Below are 19,032 nucleotides of genomic sequence, written 5' to 3'. Positions count from 1 at the left end.
CTCTGTCTCCCAGACTGGAATGCAGTGGTGTGATTTCAGCTCACTGTAACCTCTGCCTCCGGGGTTCATGCAGTTCTCCTCCCTCAGCCTCTGAGTAGCTGGAATTACAGGTTCCTGCCACCACATCTGGCTGATTTTTGTATTTTTAGTAGAAACAGAGTTTTGCCATGTAGGCCATGTTAATCTTGAACTCTTGACCTCAAATGATCCACCCGCCTCAGCCTACCAAAGTGCTGGGATTAGACATGAGCCACCGCGCCCAGCAAGAACCACATTTTCTTTATCCATTTATCTGTTGATGGACACTCAGGTTGCTTCCAAATCTTGGGTATTATGAATACTGCTGTAATAAATATAGGAGTGCAGATATCTCTTCAACCTAATGATTTCATTTCCTTTGCGTAAATATCCAGTAAGTGGGACTGCAGAATCATATGGTAGTTCTGTCTTTAGTTTTTTTAGGAACCTCCATACTATTCTCCATAGTGATGATTTTGAGTCCTGACTGAAGATATTTAGCAAATTCTTTAGATACTCTGAGTTTCTGTTTCCTCATCTATAAAATAGAATTTTTAAAAATCTATACTGTTATTCAGTATAGAGTCAGAAAAGCTCAGAGGCGATTTAGTCCAGCTTTCTTTGTCATGTTCCATTCTTTAATGTAAGTTCTTAAATTCTGTATTCTTAAATAGCACTAAAGAACTAAATTCATTAAGAAAATGTAGGTTTCTGTTCCTATTTAAACATTCTTTGAGGTTGAGGGCTATGCATAGAAGACACTAATAGCAATTGAATACTACATGATAGCCATAATCAATTTAATTATTATATCTAACTCTGTATTAAAGGGCAATCAGAGAGATTAAGCAGCCTACCCAAGATTACCCAGGTAAAGGGTAGAGGTAGAGATAAAATTAGATCTCAGAACCACTGTGACAGGCTGCTACCATAGTGGCCCCCCTGCTTTTTTTTTTTTTTTTTGGAGACAGGAGTCTCACTGGTTCTCTCAGCACTCTCAGGCTGGAGTGCAATGGCGTGATCTCTGCTCACTGTAACCTCTGCCTCCTGGGTTCAAGCAATTCTCGTGCCTCAGTCTTCTAAGCAGCTGGGATTACAGGCATGTGCTACCACACCGGGCCAATTTTTTGTATTTTTAGTAGAGAAGAGGTTTCGTCATGATGACCAGGCTGGTTTTGAACTCCTGGCCTCAAGGGATCCACCCTCCTCAGCCTCCCAAAGTGCTGGAATTACGGACATGACCTTTTTTTTGTAACCGTTAAAAAAGCTAGTATTTATATAAAAACATTTTAACTGTTACTTATACTTCCTGGTTTAGAACCATAACTTATTTCTGTATTGTAACTCTTCAGTGAGATGCGTGTGTACATAATATATAGTTGTATATTAGGATTTTTTTCAATAAAAATGTGAGTACATATATGCTTGATACTGTTCTAGATACTAAGTATATAAGGATGAAGAAACAAAAGAAATAAATTCATAACAAAATGGCTAGTAATGGTAGGTATTACAGTGAAAATGAACAATGTGAGCGTAACTGATGGGCCTTTAAGCTGGGACCTGATTGATGAGAAGGGAGCAAGATATGCAAAAAACTGGGGCGCAGGCGTTCCAGGTAGAGAGAATAGTTAATGCAGTAGCCAAGACCAGGACGAACAGAAAGTGTTTTTTTAAGGACCAGGAAGAAGGCAAGCATGGCTGGAATATAATCAGAGATAGGCCATTCCCAGATATGTCATACCTTGTAGCTGTGGTAAACAGTTTTATTTCATTCTAACTGCATTGGGCAGTCACTAGAGGGTTTAAAGGAAGGAAATAATATAATCTGATTTCTAGTTGGAAGAAATTGCACTGACTGCTGTGTGTGGAGAATGGATTGGAAAGGGCAAGAGTAAAAGCAAAGAGACCGATGAGGAGACTTGTAGTAACCAAGAGATGGTGGTGGACTAGATCAGGTGGTAGCAGTGAAAATGGAGGGAAGTGATAGAAGATAGACTTGGAATTTGTTCTGGAGAGAGTTGACAGGCCTTGCTTCTGAATTGAGTGTAAGGGAGGGAAAGTAAAATAACCAAAGGTTGCTCCTACATATTTTTACTTGAACAACAGGATATTGGGGGAACAGGTTGCCATTCCTTAAAATGGGCAGGACTGGGGAGAGAATATCAGTAGTTCCGTTTTGTACAGTTTAAGTTTGAAGTGCTTGTAGACATCTAAGCAGAGATGTCAAGCAGGCAGTTGGATATATAACCTCGAGCCTAGAGTTCAAAGGAAAGGTGTACACTGGGGAGTCATCAGCATATCCATGGCATTTAACTCATGAGATGAGATCACATGTGGAATGAGCATAGAGAGAGAAGGGAAAGGTCCCACCACTAGTTATGTTTGCAAATCCAGTAAATAAGCAGCTGGTGAGGTGGGAAAAAATTTTTAAAGATGTGGTATCTTGAAAACCAAGGGAAGAAAATATATCTAGAATCTAATGCTATTTGGGGTCAAATAAGGACTAAGAAGTGACCCTTAAATTTGACAAAATGGAAGTTGTTAATGACTGAGGAGCAGTCAGTGGCACAGTTGGAACTGAAGCCTGGTCGAGTTGGGTGGGGAGAGAATGGGTAGTAAGAAATGGAGACAGCAGCCAGGCATGGTGGCTCACACCTGTAATCCTAGCACTTTGGGAGGCCAGGGCGGGATCACCTGAGGTCAGGAGTTCGAGACCAGCCTGACCAACATGGTGAAACTCCCTCTCTACTAAAAATGCGAAGATTAACTGGGCGTGGTGAGGCACACCTGTAATCCCAGCTACTCGGGAGGCTGAGGCAGGAGAATTGCCTGAACCTGGGAGGTGGAGGTTGCAGTGAGCCAAGATCGTGTCATTGTACTCCAGCCTGGGCAACGAGAGCAAAACTCTGTCTTGGGGAAAAAAAAAAAAAAAAAAAAAATGGAGACAGCGAATATAGATAATTCTTATAACAACTTCTTCTGTGACGGGGAGCAAGAAAAATGGGGCAATGGTTAGAGTGGACCAGGGACCAAGTTAAATAGGCAGGTTGGTTTTGTTTTCAATTTTACTTGTAAGTATTTTGCTACAAAGTCAGCTCTTCTCTTACTTACAGCCCATTGACCTGCAGACCTGGGGTTTCATATGTATTCACTGAATAGAAAACCATACATACATAGGAGCCCTCCAGCTATCCCTGCATACCCTGGGAATCAGTGACAGCAGGAATAAGAATTCCCTTCACTTCTAAGATTAGGCTATAGGAGAAAAAATAAAAAAGAATTCAACAACCCCTACTCTGCCACTTTCTTGTCAGGCTCTGGGAAAACAGGAATATCATACCCTGTCCCTCCTCCAAACTGCTGACAGTCTTTCTGATGGAGACCTTGGTAGGTGCTCCATAGTCTGTTTTTGACCTGGGCCTGGGATAAGGAGGAAGGGCTTTTCGGCAGAGAAAAGTGCCTCAGTCACAGAGGCATCATGCTGAGGAGAGTGAGGACCTATGAGGGAGCTTGGTCGAGCCAGGCAGGGGTGGAGAGGTACAGGAGTGCTTTCCAGCAATTTAGGCTTGCTTAAGGAACAAAGCCAGGCTGTTTACTGAGTTCTGTTACCTGGTACTCAGATGGATTCTTCTAAATAAAAAGAAAAGAAGTGATACAAATTTCCCCAAAATTGAGTCTTTGTGGGCTTATGCTTGCAAACAGTGGCCTTCTCAAGGTTTATACGTGAGCCCTAAATTTGCCTTCTAACCCAGAAGAAAGTAAGGTACAAAATTTCCCTCATTCTTTCACATCTTAGAATAAAGCATACAGTCAGTGTAATTGTTGCGTTCATCTGTCTATTTAAGGTAACACAGGAAATCAGCAGTGCATTTTCAAGAAAAGCTGATTACCATCTGTTATTAGTAATCATCTAAAAACATCAGTAAGTATAAGCATTGGCAATGGTCAGAGAGACACATAGATGAAAAGGGGGAAATTATCCATCATTTGGAATGTATTACCCCATACTAATACAATATACCAATTTAAATGATTTTAGAATATATCACTCAAGATATGGTGTTCTACCCTATGCCCAAAATGTTCTACTCTCATTTTTCCCCAGATGTGGAAGGTTGCATATTAGGTCATACTTCTTTTAAGACTCGTTGTAAACACGTAACCTTTACCGTTTTGCATCCAAGGTGGCCAGCTTTCTGTGAGGCTCTTCAGAGCCTGGGTCCCTGCATTCAAAGGGAGCTTCAGATGAGGGCTTTATTCAGGGCTCACCTTATAGTCACCATCTCCATCATGACCATGGATGCAGTAAGGTTTCACAGTAGCTCCTGCAACCTCAAGAGGGTAGATTACAAAACCCAAAGATAGCCACTGGTTTTTCACACCTAAACAAATGTTTATCTTGCCATAGTGGTTGAACCATAGGCTGAATTGTAAAAGCTGATGTTTGGGAGTCTAGCTAAAGAAAATTAAGTTAATGAGTTTAAAGAAGCAAGAACTGGAAGGATCCTCTCCTGGAAGGTGAGATATTGGTCTATGGGGTGTCCAAGGGAGAGAATCCAGTCATGGGTTCTTAGCTTCTGTTTCTGGTTGGGCCATAAAGCCTCTTCCTCATCCCTCTTTTCTGCTTATCACTAAAGACAAAACTAAAAACCATGGCTTCAGTCTGCTAAAAGCCTAGAACAAAACAGAACAACAACAAAATAAGGCAGGCTGGGCAAGCTTGTTAAGACTTTCATGGATTACCAGAAATAGAAATGCCATTAAAGCCATCATTTTTCCTCATAAAATGCAATCGATTATTACTGAAATTTTGAATGAAATCTTTCAGACTCTTAACGAGTATTTAAATATCAGACTAAAGTAATTTACAAATCATTATTTTCTGAGATCTTAGAGCTTCTCAATTTTTTTTTTTTTTTCTTTGAGACAGTCTCACTCTATCACCCAGGCTGGAGTGCAGTCATGCAATCTTGGCTCACTGTAATCTCCACCTCCCAGGTTCAAGCAATCCTCCTGCCTCAGCCTCCCATAGAGCTGGGATTACAGGTGCCCACCACCACACCTGGCTAATTTTTGTATTTTTAGTAGAGATGGAGTTTTACCATGTTGGCCAGCATGGTTTCTAACTTCTGACCTCAAGTGATTTACCCACCCTGGCCTCCCAAAGTACTGGGATTACAGGTGTGAGCCACCTCACCCGGCCTCTCTCTTTCTTTCGAGAACCAGTTTTCACAAAGAAATCATACTACTTTGCATGAGTTAGTATATGCATTTAACTGAAAGATGTGCATACTCCAGGCAGGTGGTGGAGCTGATACACTAGCTAGATGACTACTTGACCATAGAAGTTTGCAGCCCATGAAATTCAAATCTTTGCCTCAGCACATGGTCATGGATTTTCAAGGTCATTCTGTAAGTTACTTGATGTTAAATGCCTGTAAAGTCCAAGTGACAAAAGTGTGTTAATTGGGCCACTCTATGTCACTCAGCTCCTATAGGGTTCTTGTACAGGATCTCACTCTGTCACCCAGGCTGGAGTGCAGTGCTGTGATCACAGCTCACTGCAGCCTCGACTTCCTGGGCTCAAGTAGTCCTCCCACCTTAGCCTTCCAAATGCTGGGATTGCAGGTGTGAGTAACCCAGCCCACAGCTGCTTTCTTTCCATGGCTTCAGCCTAAGTAACTCTCACCTATTACCATGGTAGCTTTCCCACCTCTTATCTCTTACCATCCTTCCCACCCCCATCTCCACCCATTATACTTCTGTCAGCTTAATTTTCCTAAACCTGGTGGTCCCTATTCCCTTCTAATTTTAGCAAAGACTTCCATACCTGGGCTTTCCCATTTCAATTCTTACTACCAAGTGTGTTCTAACCAAACAATTTTGTTCCCTTAATATGTCCCATGTTTTCCTGTGCTATTTCCCATCCTTGGAATGTTACGTTGATGAAGTTCTTCCCAAATATATGTGATTTTTTCCTACCTTTGTACTTCATAATATTTTGTACCACTTATGCAACTAAAGCCATTCAGCCTTGTATTACAGATATTTGGGCTTCCCCATACTCCATAACTGCAAACCACAGAACACACTTCAAGGTAGACTTAGGTTCATTTCCATGACAATGTCTAACTTTGATTCAGCCCTTAAGAATTATTATGTTGGTGACATATTTTCGTTTCCCTCACAATGGCTTTGCACGTAGTACACCCAAATAAATCTTTTCTGTTCTTTGTGAGCATTATCACAAGATAGGTATTTTTCTGAGTTTTTTTTTTTTTTCCATTTAACATAGTGGTAATCTTTTACATTCATATATTCAAGTACTTTGTATTTTTAATGACTGCATATTCTGTAAAATGCATGATATCTACTCCATTATTGAACATATTAGAAAGCTTTTGAATATGTGCTACTACAGATAATGCTGCAGAGTGTGTCTTTGCACACTAGAGCAGATATATCAAAAAGACAGCTTCCTAGAAATGGAGTTACTGGCTCAGAGGTTATGTATATTTTTTAGTTAGTGCCAAATTGCCTTCTAAAAACACTTATAAAATTTCCACCGGTAATATATGAAAGTACCCGTTTCCATGTCTGGATTTTGTTACTGACATTTTTATTGGCTGCACAAAAAAATGCTTGCACTTTAATTTACATTTCCCTCTTTTTACTAGTGAAGTTAAATGTCTTTTCATATGTTATCTTTTGTATTTCTTTTCCAGAAATTACCTATTCATATCTCTTTGCCCGTTTTTCTACTAGGTTGTCTTTTTCTTGATTTGTCACATTTTAATAGATTCTAGATGTTAATTTATTTTCACATACATTGCAGGTACCTATTCCCAGTTTATCATTTGTCCATCAACTTTTTTTTTTTTTTTGAGACAGAGTCTAGCTCTGTCACCCAGGCTGGAGTGCAGTGGCACAATCTCAGCTTACTTCAACCTCTGTCTCCTGCCTCGGTCTCACAAGTAGCTGGGACTACAAGCATGCACCACCACACCTGGCTAATTTTTGTATTTTTAGTAGAGACAGGGTTTCACCATGTTGGTCAGGCTGGTCTCAAACTCCTGACCTCAAGTGATCTGCCTGCCTCAGTCTCCTAAAGTGTTGGGATTACAGGCATGAGCCACTGTGCCCAACTACCTCAGCTTTCTTTATGGTATCTTTTGTAACTTTTAATTTTTTAGGTAGTCAGATCTTTAGTCTTTTGATTTATGTTGTTCCTTATTTAGAAAGGCTTCCCAATCCTAAAATTATCAAAATGTTTTCTTCTGATGGTTTTATTTTACCTTAGCTTTTGTTTTTTTCAGACAGGGTCTTACTCTGTCACCAAAGCTGGAGGGCAGTGGCATGATCACAGCTTACTATAGCTTCAACTTCCCAGGCTCAGGGGATCCTCTCACCTCAGCCTCCCAAGTAGCTGGGACTACAGGCACTCACCACCACACCCAGCTAATTTTTAAATTTTTTTGTAGAGATGGGGTCTCACTATGTTGCCTAGGCTGGTCTCAAACTCCAGGCTCAAGCGATCCTCCCACCTCAGCTGCCCAAATACTTTAGCTTTTAATCCTTTCATTCATTTGGATTTTATTTTGAGGTTGGATAACAGGTAGTAATGTTATTTTTTTATCCTTTGTAACACTATTGAAACCTTTCCAGTTGATTTGAACTGTTGCAGTTATAAACTAACGTTCTATATGCATTTGGGTTTGTTTCTGGGTTTTCCTTTGTACACCAACTTTAAAAATTTTTTTTTCTTTTGTATTATCTCTTCTATGTGAACTTTAGAGTCAGCTTATGGATTCTATTAAGCATTTTTTAATCATGTTGGGATTTCTGTTTGGATTGCATTTAATTTAGGGATTATTTGAGGAGAACGGACATCTTTGTAATATCAAATCTACCATTCTTGACTCCTTAGTATGCATCTCCTACTCAATCATGTTCTTTTCTCCTATGGTAAAGTTTTACAGCTTTTTCCTCTAGCTCCTATACCCTTTTGTTAGACTTATTCCTAGGCATTTTATGGTTTTTATCACCACTGTGAATAGGATCCTTTTTTTTCGATTGCCTTTCCTATTGGTGTTTGCTCTAGATAATAAAACTGCATTTTTATATATTTATCTCTGGCTACCTCATTAGTCTGAATCAGTTTTCAGTTGATTTTCTTGGATTTTCTAAGCATACAGTTCTGTCACCTGCAAAAACAATAATAGGCTTTTCTCTCTTTTTTTCATTTTCATTTCTTTTAGTTAGGAATTTGAATTGTGAAATCCCTAAATTGTTAGGGATTTCCAGGACATTATTTTAGAGCAGCCATAATAGGAGGCATTGTTCTCCTCTTCTTAGTTTTAGGAGGAACACTTCTATATATTTTAAATTAAATTTGATGCTTTCTGTGGATATCTGAGGGAGTCATTTTGTCCAGTTAAGAAAACGTTCTTCGATTTTTCACTTAGGATATTTTATCAAAATTCAGTGTTATAGTGTATCAAATGTTATTTTTGACATCTGTTACTACAATAATTGAATTATTTTCCCCAATTTTACTGTTTCTTTCTTGTTGTAAACACTACTTGGTCATGATGTATTCTTTTTACTACCCTTACTACTAAATTTGGTTTTAGAATATTTATATTCATAAGCAAAATAGCCTTGTACTTTTTTCCCCTTATGTTTCTCCTTGCTGTGTCACGCTTTATATACTTGGGAACTAGGTGTATCTTGAAGATTTGATAACATTTCCTCATAAAACTGAGGCTGGTGGCTTTAAAAGATGGAATTTTGACTGCCTCTTCAATTTTAACTATCATATTCAAGGGCTATTAATATCCTAGCCACTTTTCTCTGATCTTGAACAAGTTACTGATTTCATTGAATCTTAGTTTTGTTAACGGTAAATGGAGATAACAGTATCTGATTCCCAGTATTGTCGTAAGGATTAAATGACATTGATTATTTAGCATAGTTTTGTCTCGCATATGGTAAATGGTCATCAATAATAATCATCATTGTTATTCCCTTATGTAGATTACTGTAGCACCCTTCATCATCCACACCTCTTACACAGTACAGCTGTAAATTCCACAGTAGACAGAGAGGATATGAAGACGAGTTAATGGTCCATCCCACAGTGGTAGTCATCACCTCCATCCGACACACTCTTTGGTGGGTTGAGATCTCTCCCTGAACTAGAGCTTTTTCCCCACAGTGCTGTCTCTCAGCAGACCTGGCCATGGGACAGAATGCACCACCTGTGTTGTATAAGGGAGCCAAGGCAGACTGCATGTGTGCGCCTTGGCCACCCCTGCCCTGTCTGGAGCTTGTTCTCCACATTAGAATGCTTATGTTAGTTTTTGAAGATTTTTAACTTGAGTGTAAAGATAACTTTTTTTAAATGTCATTTGAAAAATCAGTATCATAATATATAAGCTATGGAAAGGCAGTCTTTACATGATTGGTCTAACATTCCATCAGTTTTGTTTTGTTTCTGGGAAATACTTAGATGTTTTGTCTCCTTTTGAAAGGAGCATAAAGTATTAGGCTGAGATAAATGTATAAGGTAGAAAATGGAGACGTGCTGCATTCTCATCAACAAGCAGAATATGGTTTTTTCCAGTCTTCTGCTACTTCACAGTCCTTCATCTGATATTTAAAATGTATTTATGTTGAGTCATTTCTTTCTCTCTTGCTGGTGAACCAGAAGATCATGAAATGATTCTACAGAGGCAGTAGCATTATGTTCAGTTTCTTTTTTTGTATGCATCAGATAAGAGGCCTGCAAATGGAAGTAAGTCGCCTCACATCCTTTGTATGGTGATCGCAGTAATGTTTGCCTTTTTACCACTGGTGCAACATTTATTAGTTCATAAACCTGCTTCCAGAGAACCTAAGGGCTTTTTGATGAAAGGTGACTGTGGTGGGAACAATGTTAGGTTTTGACAGGCTACTTTTGTTTTTACAAACATTTCTGTTCTTTCTTTTAGTGTTTAGAAACTACTACCTTAAAAGAGAGTTGGGGACAGGGACATGTCTGGACTAAGTGGAAGTTAGTGCTTAGAGTTAGGATTTGGAATATAAAGATGGAAGTTAATATTTAGAATTAGGATTTCTGAATCTATGAATAGGAAGGTAAAATAAAATTTTGATGTCAGTTCAGCTTAAGCTTCTAAATCATTCTCGCTGAACCAGAGCTTCCCGTTGGTAAAAATCTAAGATCTGAGGAATAAAAGCAACATAAGAAGCTGACTTTTGGTAAGCCTTAATAGTGATAGAAGAGGGACAAGGCGGCAGTTCCAGCGATTCTCGTATTTTCCCCATAGACTGTTCTCATATTTTCCCCATAGACTGCCGGCCCCTTGGCCAGCCATAAACCTCCTCCCCTTTAACTCCCTCTCGTTCATTCAGCAGGCCTTCCTGTGACCCGTGAGTATCAGTGGAAGCAGTCCCTCCAATAAGTTACCACGGCCTAAGAAAAAAGTCTACAAAATTATGTTTCCTGAAGTTTTCACAGTATTTAAGTATTTACTTAAAGGAGTATTTGTTGTATCCTAGAGAGTGAATATGGAGAAGGGTAACCCTGGAGCACTAGAAATAAGCCTACCAATTTTCAGTATTAGCCAAGCAGCAAAGTTTTGCTGCTGTTTATTTTTTCTAGCTCTTACTATATTCCACTTTTACCATTGAAAATATTGAAGTTATTTATATTTTATATACATTATATATTTTATGTATTTTAGTATTACTATGACACATAATTATATATCTTTTATATATATATAAAGTACCAATGGCTTCTTTTTCCAGAGCAATAATGAAATTTCATAGTATGAAAATGGAAGAAATCAATAAAATTATTCGTGACCTGTGGCGAAGTACCTATCGTGGACAAGGTGAGTACTATGGTGTATCACAAATGCTCTTTCCAAAGCCCTACCCACAGCTCTTCCCCTTATGACCTCTCATCATGCCAGCATTACCTCCCTGGACCCCTTTCTAAGCATGTCTTTGAGATTTTCTAAGAATTCTTATCTTGGCAATATCTTGTAGCAAGAAAATGTAAAGTTTTCTGTTCTAGAGCCTAACAAGACTTACGTATTTGACTGCAGTAGGCATTATATTTAGCTGATGACATAATAGGTTCTGTCATAGTGTAGATAGGGATAAACCAAAATGCGATAAGAAAAAACCATCCGGAGGAAACTTTTTTTTTCAGATGGAGTCTCGCTCTTCTTTGTCACCCAGGCTGGAGTGCAGTGGCGCAATCTTGGCTCACTGCAACCTCCACCTCCCAGCTTCAGGTGATTCTCCCACCTCAGCCTCCCGAGTAGTAGCTGGAATTACAGGTGTGCGCTGCCACGCCTGGCTGATTTTTGTGTTTTTAGTAGAGATGGGGTTTCACCATGTTCGCCAGGCTGGTCTAAAACTCCTGCCCTCAGGTGATCCACCCGCCTTGGCATCCCAAAGTGTTGGGTTTACAGGCATGAGCCACCATGCCTAGCCCAGAGGACGCTCTTAATGGAAACTAAGAAAGACAGAGTTGAGGCTGAGGAACTGAAGCATCTGGGTTGCTTCTGGCCAAACCACCAGGCTCCTGAATCCTCCCAGCCAGAGAAAGAGGTTCCACACCAGCCATTTTTTTCCCCTTGGTAATGTCAGCCTCGTGTGTTGTTCCTAGGCTTATTTGATATGTTTGTAAATGACAAAAGGCTACAGAGCATAGGTTCCTCTAAAATATTCTTTTTTCTGTGTCAGATATTGAATACATAGAAATACGGTCTGATGCCGATGAAAATGTATCAGCTTCTGATAAAAGGCGGAATTATAACTACCGAGTGGTGATGCTGAAGGGAGACACAGCCTTGGATATGCGAGGACGATGCAGTGCTGGACAAAAGGCAGGTATCTCAAAAGTCTGGGGAGCCAACACACCCAAGTAACTGAAAGAGAGAAACAAACATCAGCGCAGTGAAAGCACCAAGGCTACACCTGAATGGTGGGAAGCTCTTTGCTGCCACATAATATGAATCAGGCTCAGCTACTATTACTACACTCTCCTGAAGCTAACCATCATTTCCTGCAACATTATGTAAAGTAGACTTAAAAGAAGGGCCTGAAGCATTCTTGCAGCATAAGCTAAATGTGGAATAAGAAGCTGAAGACCTGTTAGAGTTTTCATGTCACTCCTTATCAGAATAAGGTCAGTGTCTCATCAGTTATAAGATGTACCACTGTATTATGTGCCAGCAGGAATGAAAAAATGCAATTATAACCATAAGATGTTTCAGAATCAGTGACATCATAGTATTGCAAACCAGATTCTAGCTTAAGCCAGAATGAACATAGGAGGGAGTCTCAGTAAGGAAGTAGCCCCTCATAGGACTAAGCCCCACCACTCCATACTCCAAGACTTAGCTGCTGGGTCAGGCCAGCTGGCATCAGGTGAGGCCCTGTGAGGACAGCCTGCACTGGAAATCAGGAAGAGGAATGAAGTTCAAAGAGTCAGGAATATGGCATCCTTGGGGAACAAGGCTGGGTCCTTCAGTGTGCACAGGTTTGTAACAAAGATGTCACAGATTCTTGAGCTTTCTGCTTTCAGATTAAGGCAGAAGATTACACTTGAGAACACCTCTAGGTCCTTGATTTTTTTTTAATAAAATTCTGAAATCATAGAAATGGATGCTCACATTATCTAACCCATTTTCATAGTTTGCAATTTTTGCTTAAAGAACATGCCATGCAGCTGGGCATGGTGGCTCACGCCTGTAATCCCAGCACTTTGGAAGGCCGAGGAGGGCGGATCATCTGAGATCAGGAGTTCGAGACCAGCCTGACTGACATGGTGAAACTGCATCTCTATTAAAAATACAAAAATTAGCTGGGCGTGGTAGCATGTGCCTGTAATCCCAGCTACTCGGGAGGCTGAGGCAGGAGAATCGCTTGAACCCAGGAGGTGGAGGTTGCAGTGAGCTGAGATCGTGTCATTGCACTCCAGCCTGGGCAACAAGAGCAAAACTCCATCTCAAAAAAAAAAAGAAGAAAGAACATGCCATGCATATATGTATTATGTTGTCAGCCTAGACAGCTGATACCAATTTAAAGCATCTGCAGATTATTGTCTAAATCAGTCTACAAAAATGACCAACTTGTGATCTGTAATCAGTATCCCTACCTACTTTGGTGATTTTTAGTGGTAATTATAAATGAGAAAATACAGAGTGTGAAACATGGTCTCTTTGGATTAAAATACTTTCAAAATATCTTGAGGAAAAGATTTTCTGTTACTATTCTGAGTTATGAAAATTAATTAGCAATAATTGCCCCCTTGGTGTGAGGGGAGAGAACAAATAATGGAGGTGGGCCTCCATCCTACCTAACACTGGCTTTTGCTGAGGCTCTCAAAGCCAGCCAGGGACTCTGCATGTGAGTGGGTGGTGGTAGAGTTGACAGCAGTTTGGATTCAAAGACAGGAAATGCCTGTCCCTCACAGGGCCAAGCTGTGGCTCTGTCTTCTGGCTTGCCTAGGCATCAAAGAAAAGACATAAACTATTCTAAAATTACCAACTCACTGATTCGTGCATACCCACCCACAAATTGAGGGGGAGAGGGGACTTAACAGCTCACAACAGAGTAGTTTATACTTCCCAGAATAGCCCTACTCTGTCAGTTCTGTGTGTCTTGTATCTTCAGATGGCTTCAGTTGGGTCTGAGGGTTTTAGTATTAGGTTTCTAGTAACCGTGAAAATGCCTAACAGTTCCAGTTACTTGGATTTTCTACAGGTAAGCTTAACTGAAACCACACTTCTATACTCCTGATACTTTGACCTAGGATTTTCTTTTTTATTCTCTCACTCTGAGAATTATACACAAGAATATGGAAATTTAAAGGTAGCTGAGAAAAAGTGAGTGTCTCTAGAAAACGTGTCAAAGTTTTCTAACAGATCCCATTATCAGGAAAATAGCCAGGTCAAGAATTTTTAAGGTTGCTAATCTTACAGGTTTATTAAAATTACAGATAAATGGCATTGTCTCTGTTTCTAGCCTTTGGTCTCAAGTTGGTTGTAGCTGATGTAATTTTTTATGTGAGGGCATCAGCATTGCTCTGAGCATTTTGTTTTGTGGTGAATGATGGGCTGAGATCATGCAGGTTCTCCTTCTGGAGGACATAAGAATCTGGTCCCAGTGGTGGGCTCTCCCAGAGGGCAGTGCTTTACCTAACAGTGAACTTGTGACGTTTCCCACTTTTCCCTGCTGAGAAGATCATGTCAGGACTGCTTGCCTGCCATGAGATGAGAAGGTCTGTGCTGGGCTTCTCACATGGGGGCTTTTTTCCAGGTATTAGCCTCACTTATCATTCGCCTGGCCCTGGCTGAAACGTTCTGCCTCAACTGTGGCATCATTGCCTTGGATGAGCCAACAACAAATCTTGACCGAGAAAACATTGAATCTCTTGCACATGCTCTGGTTGAGTAAGTATCTCACATCTGGGGACAGGTTGTGATAGTTTTTCAAAATCAAGAGAGTTCTGTGGTGAAAACGCTCTCTAGCTGTGTTGCCCACTTCTTTGGGAAGCCAGTTGGTGCCAGGCCCTGGGCTTTACCTTTTGATAGTAATTCTTCAGATCCCTCCTAAAGGAGCTAGATGGTGAATAGCAGCCCCAGACACATCCTGCTGCTCCCCAACTGTGTTCACAGGGAGAGGGTCACTGTGAGGGGTTCCTGGTCTGGTTTTCCTGTAAACCTACCAGAGGAACCCACATGTCATGCACAGCGATTAGCATGCCCTGCTAAGACATCTGTAGGTAGTGGTAGTGGGTTTAGGACTGTCTCCCCAGCTTTCCACATGTGTCAGACAACTGTGAAGAATGACAGAGCTCTTACTCAAAAAGCTTATTCGAGATTAGGTAAAATCCAGTGAGGGTAAAATTGCACATACCTTTTACCACATTCACCTGTGGTGGGTACAGACGCCAGGGTTGTCAAGCAGCTCTTGCATAAGGACTATGCTGGCAGAGAAAAAGGCACTTTCCCCAAAGGAGGTGTTTCAGGCACTCCTGGCTCCAGACAGACCCTTACTGGCAGAGAGGGCCAGAAGGAGAGCTGAGCAGCACAGGGCCACCTTTCTGCAGCCATCGCAAGTAAGGGCGGGTGCTTTTCAAACTTCAAGTACATCCAGCTCCAGGAAGGGGATAAGTGGCTAGCTAAAAGAAAAAGTCTTTCAGGTTTCAGTCACATTGCTGGTTACCTCAGCAAAATGTTCCCAGAACACCCACTCACATCCCTGTGTGTCATAGTAATGATGCATCTAGTGACTGGTGGTGGCAGAATTCTAAGTAGACCCAGCTCTTAAGAAAGCAGTGTTATTCCCCTTACCTGCAGTTTGTCTTTATTACTTTAAAATTTTTCTTCCAGAGAAAAGTAGTAACAGGTCAGGAAAATCCCAGGCAAAGGAATAAGCCTTCTATAGTTGAACAGTTTGGATATTAAGGAAAACTCAATAAAATAACTATACCTGCTTTAGTGAGAACTTCTAGAAGAAACTAGTTCTTGTATTCCTATGAGTCCCTAAACCAGACCTAAGTGAGGAGTCAGGCCATGTGTCCCTACTGTCTGGAGAGGAGATGAGACTCCTGCCTGGCTGGCCTGAAGGTCCGGGGCCGCCCCTCCACTTCCTGCAGGGTAGCTGGGGCCCTGACACACACAGCACAAGTTCATGTGTCTGGCAAGGTTTGCAGTGACTTTTCAAATTGAAGAAGGGGTTATGCTCTTTACTAATAATATGTTCTAAATACATTTTTTCAGGATAATAAAAAGTCGCTCGCAGCAGCGTAACTTCCAGCTTCTGGTAATCACTCATGATGAAGATTTTGTGGAGCTTTTAGGACGTTCTGAATATGTGGAGAAATTCTACAGGATTAAAAAAAACATCGATCAGTGCTCAGAGATTGTGAAATGCAGTGTTAGTTCCCTGGGATTTAATGTTCATTAAAAATACCCAAGATTTAAATGCCATAGAAATGTAGGTCCTCAGTGTATAAGAAGAAACTGCTTATTTCTGATATCAACTTAGTAAGAAAACATATTCTTTTAAAGGAACATTGTGTCTAGGATTTCGGATGTCGGGAGGTTCTAAAATTATGAAACTTGTTTCACTGAAAATTGGACAGATTGCCTGTTTCTGATTCCCTGCTCTTCATCCCATTCCAGGCAGCCTCTGACAGGCCTTCAGGGTTCAGCAGCACAGCCGAGACTCGACTCTGTGCCTTCCTCCCCAATGCAAATGCATGCTCCTTTCTCAAAGCATGCATTTGTTGAGATAATTACTGCCTTGAAAATTTATGGTTTTGGTATTTTTTTTTAATCATAGTTAAATGTTACCTCTGAATTTATTTCCTTTCATGTTGTTTGAAAAACTGAGTATTAATATCTGAGGATGACCAGAAGTGGTGAGATGTATGTTTGACTCTGCTTTTAACTTTATAAATCCAAGTGACCTCTCTCTCTCTGGGACTTGGTTTCCCCAACTAAAATTTGAAGTAGTTGAGTGGGGTCTCAAAGTTTGACAGTGAACCTTAAGTAATCATCTAAGTCAGTACCCACCACCTTCTTCCCCTACATATCCCTGCCAGATGGTCATCCAGACTCAGGGCTCTCTCTACAGAGAGGAAATTCTCCACTCTGCACACTCACCTTTGGAAAGCTCTGACCACTTGAGGCCTGATCTGCCCATCGTGAAGAAGCCTGTAACACTCCTCTGCATCTATCCTGTGTAGTATCCTGGCTTCATCATCAATCCTGATTCCTCTCCAAGGGGGCATTGCCGTGTGGAAGGCAAGCCAGGCTCACTCACAAAGTCAAGGCCTGCTCCCTGTAGGGTCCAACCAGACCTAGAAGAGCAGGCCTCGCCATGTGCTCTTCAGATGCCATTTCTAAGAAAAGTCTAATCACAGTTTTTCCTGGAATTGCCAGCTGACATCTTGAATCCTTCCATTCCACACAAAATGCAAGCACATCACACGCTTTTGAATTACGCTTTGTGGAGTTCTGTTATTCAGAGTCAGCCAGGTCTTCATTCAGTCACGTGGCATGGTTTTATGCCATCTGTAGATATAACGAGCATGTTGCCTAGACAGCTTTTCTCAGTTGGGGCCAGAAGATAATTAAGCCCTAAAGTCCTAAAGCGTCTGTGGTAGGTTAAATAGTTGGCCCCCAAAGATAGCCAGGGTTCTGATTTCTAGAACCCGTGACTGTTACTTTATATGGCAAAGGAAACTTTGCAGATGTGATTAAAGCTAAGGACCTTAAGACAGAGTGTCCTGGGGGCAGGGTGGGGGCGGAGGGGGGGTGGTTCCTAAATGTAATCACGAGTAAGATTAAGAGCACATCAATTCTAGTCATATAGTAAACATCCACAATAACCAAGATATTTTTATCCCAAGAATGCAAGATTTCAGAAAATGAAAAATCTGTTGATAAATCATCACTATAATAAAATCTGTTGATAAATCATCACTATAATAAAACCGAAGGGGAAGAAATTCTGAAAATTCTAGCAGCTATATTTGATAAAATTCAACATATAGCTTTAGCAAACTCAGTTTTGCAAAGAATATTTTCTTAATGTTTTCTGTTGCTAAATCAAAATTAAACATCTTAATTGCAAAATAAAACATTTCTCAGTAAATATTAAAGCCAGTTACCTTCTATCAACATGTTTCTGAAAGTGCTAGTTGTTAGCAAGGAATAACAAAGTCAATACAAGACCAATATAGGCAGTGAAACAAAATTATCATTTGCAAGTTAAAACAGACTTCCCAGTTTTAAATCTGGTTTCCCCCTGAGTATGTGGCATCCTTGGCAGCACTTTTGAGAGTGGCTGCTTTCGTTCAGATAGGTGCCTTTCTGGCTTCTCACTGCTGCTTCTAGATCATTCTCCAAATATCCCCCCTTCCCCACATTGGAATGAATAGCCATCACAGTATGGATGGAGGTTAGAATGAGCCAGACTGCCTGGGCTCCAATCCTAGTACACCACTCACTAGCTGGGGACCTTGAGCAAGTTATTTGTCCTGTTTTGTTTCTGTTTCCTTATATGTAAAAGTGGGTAAAATGGTACATGTTTTGTAGGGTTGTTATGAAGATTGAATGACATTTAGAAACTGCTTAGAACTGCTTGCCAACTACTAAATACTGTGTGAGTGTTCAAGAAAAACCTATCTTCATTTCACTCTTGTTGCAGTTATCTTTTATTCCCAGCCTGGTTACTCCCTCTTATTTGTTGAAGAGTTTAGTTCCCAGTTCAGTATCACCCCATTACTAATAATCATTGCTGATTTCAATATCCAAGTGATGGTCTAATACAACTCCCTGGCCTCTCACCCTTTTTTATTTTTTGAGATGGAGTCTTTCTCTGTCACCCAGGCTGGAGTGTAATGGCACCATCTCAGCTCACCACAACTTCTGCCTCCCTGATACAAGCAATCCTCCTGCCTCAGCCTCCCGAGTAGCTAGGATTACAAGCATGCACCACCATACCAGGCTAATTGTTGTATTTTTAGTAGAGACAGGGTTTTGTCATGTTGGCCAAGCTGGTCTTGAACGTCTAGCCTCAAGTGATCCGCCCACCTCAGCCTCCCTCAGCCCCTTTTTCTTTCCTCCAGTGAGAAGACACTCAGTTCTATAGTCTTATTCTAGAGCCCAGTCCTTTTAATAACAATAACTGCACCCCTCCAAAATCTCAGTTTTAAGTATCTCACTCTCCAGTAACCCCATGGTGTATACAATTCTGTGGTCCTCAACCCCCCCAATTCTTTGACCCCACTGAGATTTCAATCCGTTGATTCTATGGCTTTTTCACAGGTCATTTCCCTCATGCCTGTACTTCTCTCCTTATTCAACATAAATTCCACAGCCCATCATTATGTCACCCTCCACTGCACTGTCCTCAAACTGTCCTGACAATGCCCAGCCCTACTGGAATCCAGCTCTGCCTTCCTCCCTGCAACCT

At 40.8% G+C, this 19,032-nt stretch overlaps 1 protein-coding gene and 1 long non-coding RNA gene across 2 annotated transcripts in view; one reads left to right on the top strand and one right to left on the bottom strand.

The window, feature by feature from the left end:
- The window catches only part of RAD50 (RAD50 double strand break repair protein), an 88,903-nt gene extending 70,651 nt beyond the window's left edge, over window positions 1-18,252 (top strand). The window contains 4 exon segments of the mRNA XM_017872025.1: window positions 10,834-10,919; window positions 11,782-11,924; window positions 14,362-14,495; window positions 15,828-18,252. Of these exon segments, the coding sequence (XP_017727514.1) occupies window positions 10,834-10,919; window positions 11,782-11,924; window positions 14,362-14,495; window positions 15,828-16,014 (550 nt within the window). The 3' untranslated portion in view covers window positions 16,015-18,252.
- Window positions 4,396-15,821, bottom strand: LOC108529587 (uncharacterized). The gene is made up of 3 exons (XR_001885579.1): window positions 15,399-15,821; window positions 11,859-11,966; window positions 4,396-4,695 (listed from the first exon to the last, which is right to left on the bottom strand). It is a non-coding gene; the product is annotated as an uncharacterized LOC108529587 (long non-coding RNA).
- Window positions 18,253-19,032: the final 780 nt, after the last annotated feature.

This window comes from Rhinopithecus bieti, unplaced genomic scaffold (assembly GCF_001698545.2).
Source record: "Rhinopithecus bieti isolate Rb0 unplaced genomic scaffold, ASM169854v2 scaffold_5889, whole genome shotgun sequence".
Taxonomy (NCBI): Eukaryota; Metazoa; Chordata; class Mammalia; order Primates; family Cercopithecidae; genus Rhinopithecus; species Rhinopithecus bieti.
The sequence above is the reverse complement of the archived record's forward strand: the minus strand, read 5'-3'. Positions and strand labels throughout refer to the sequence as shown.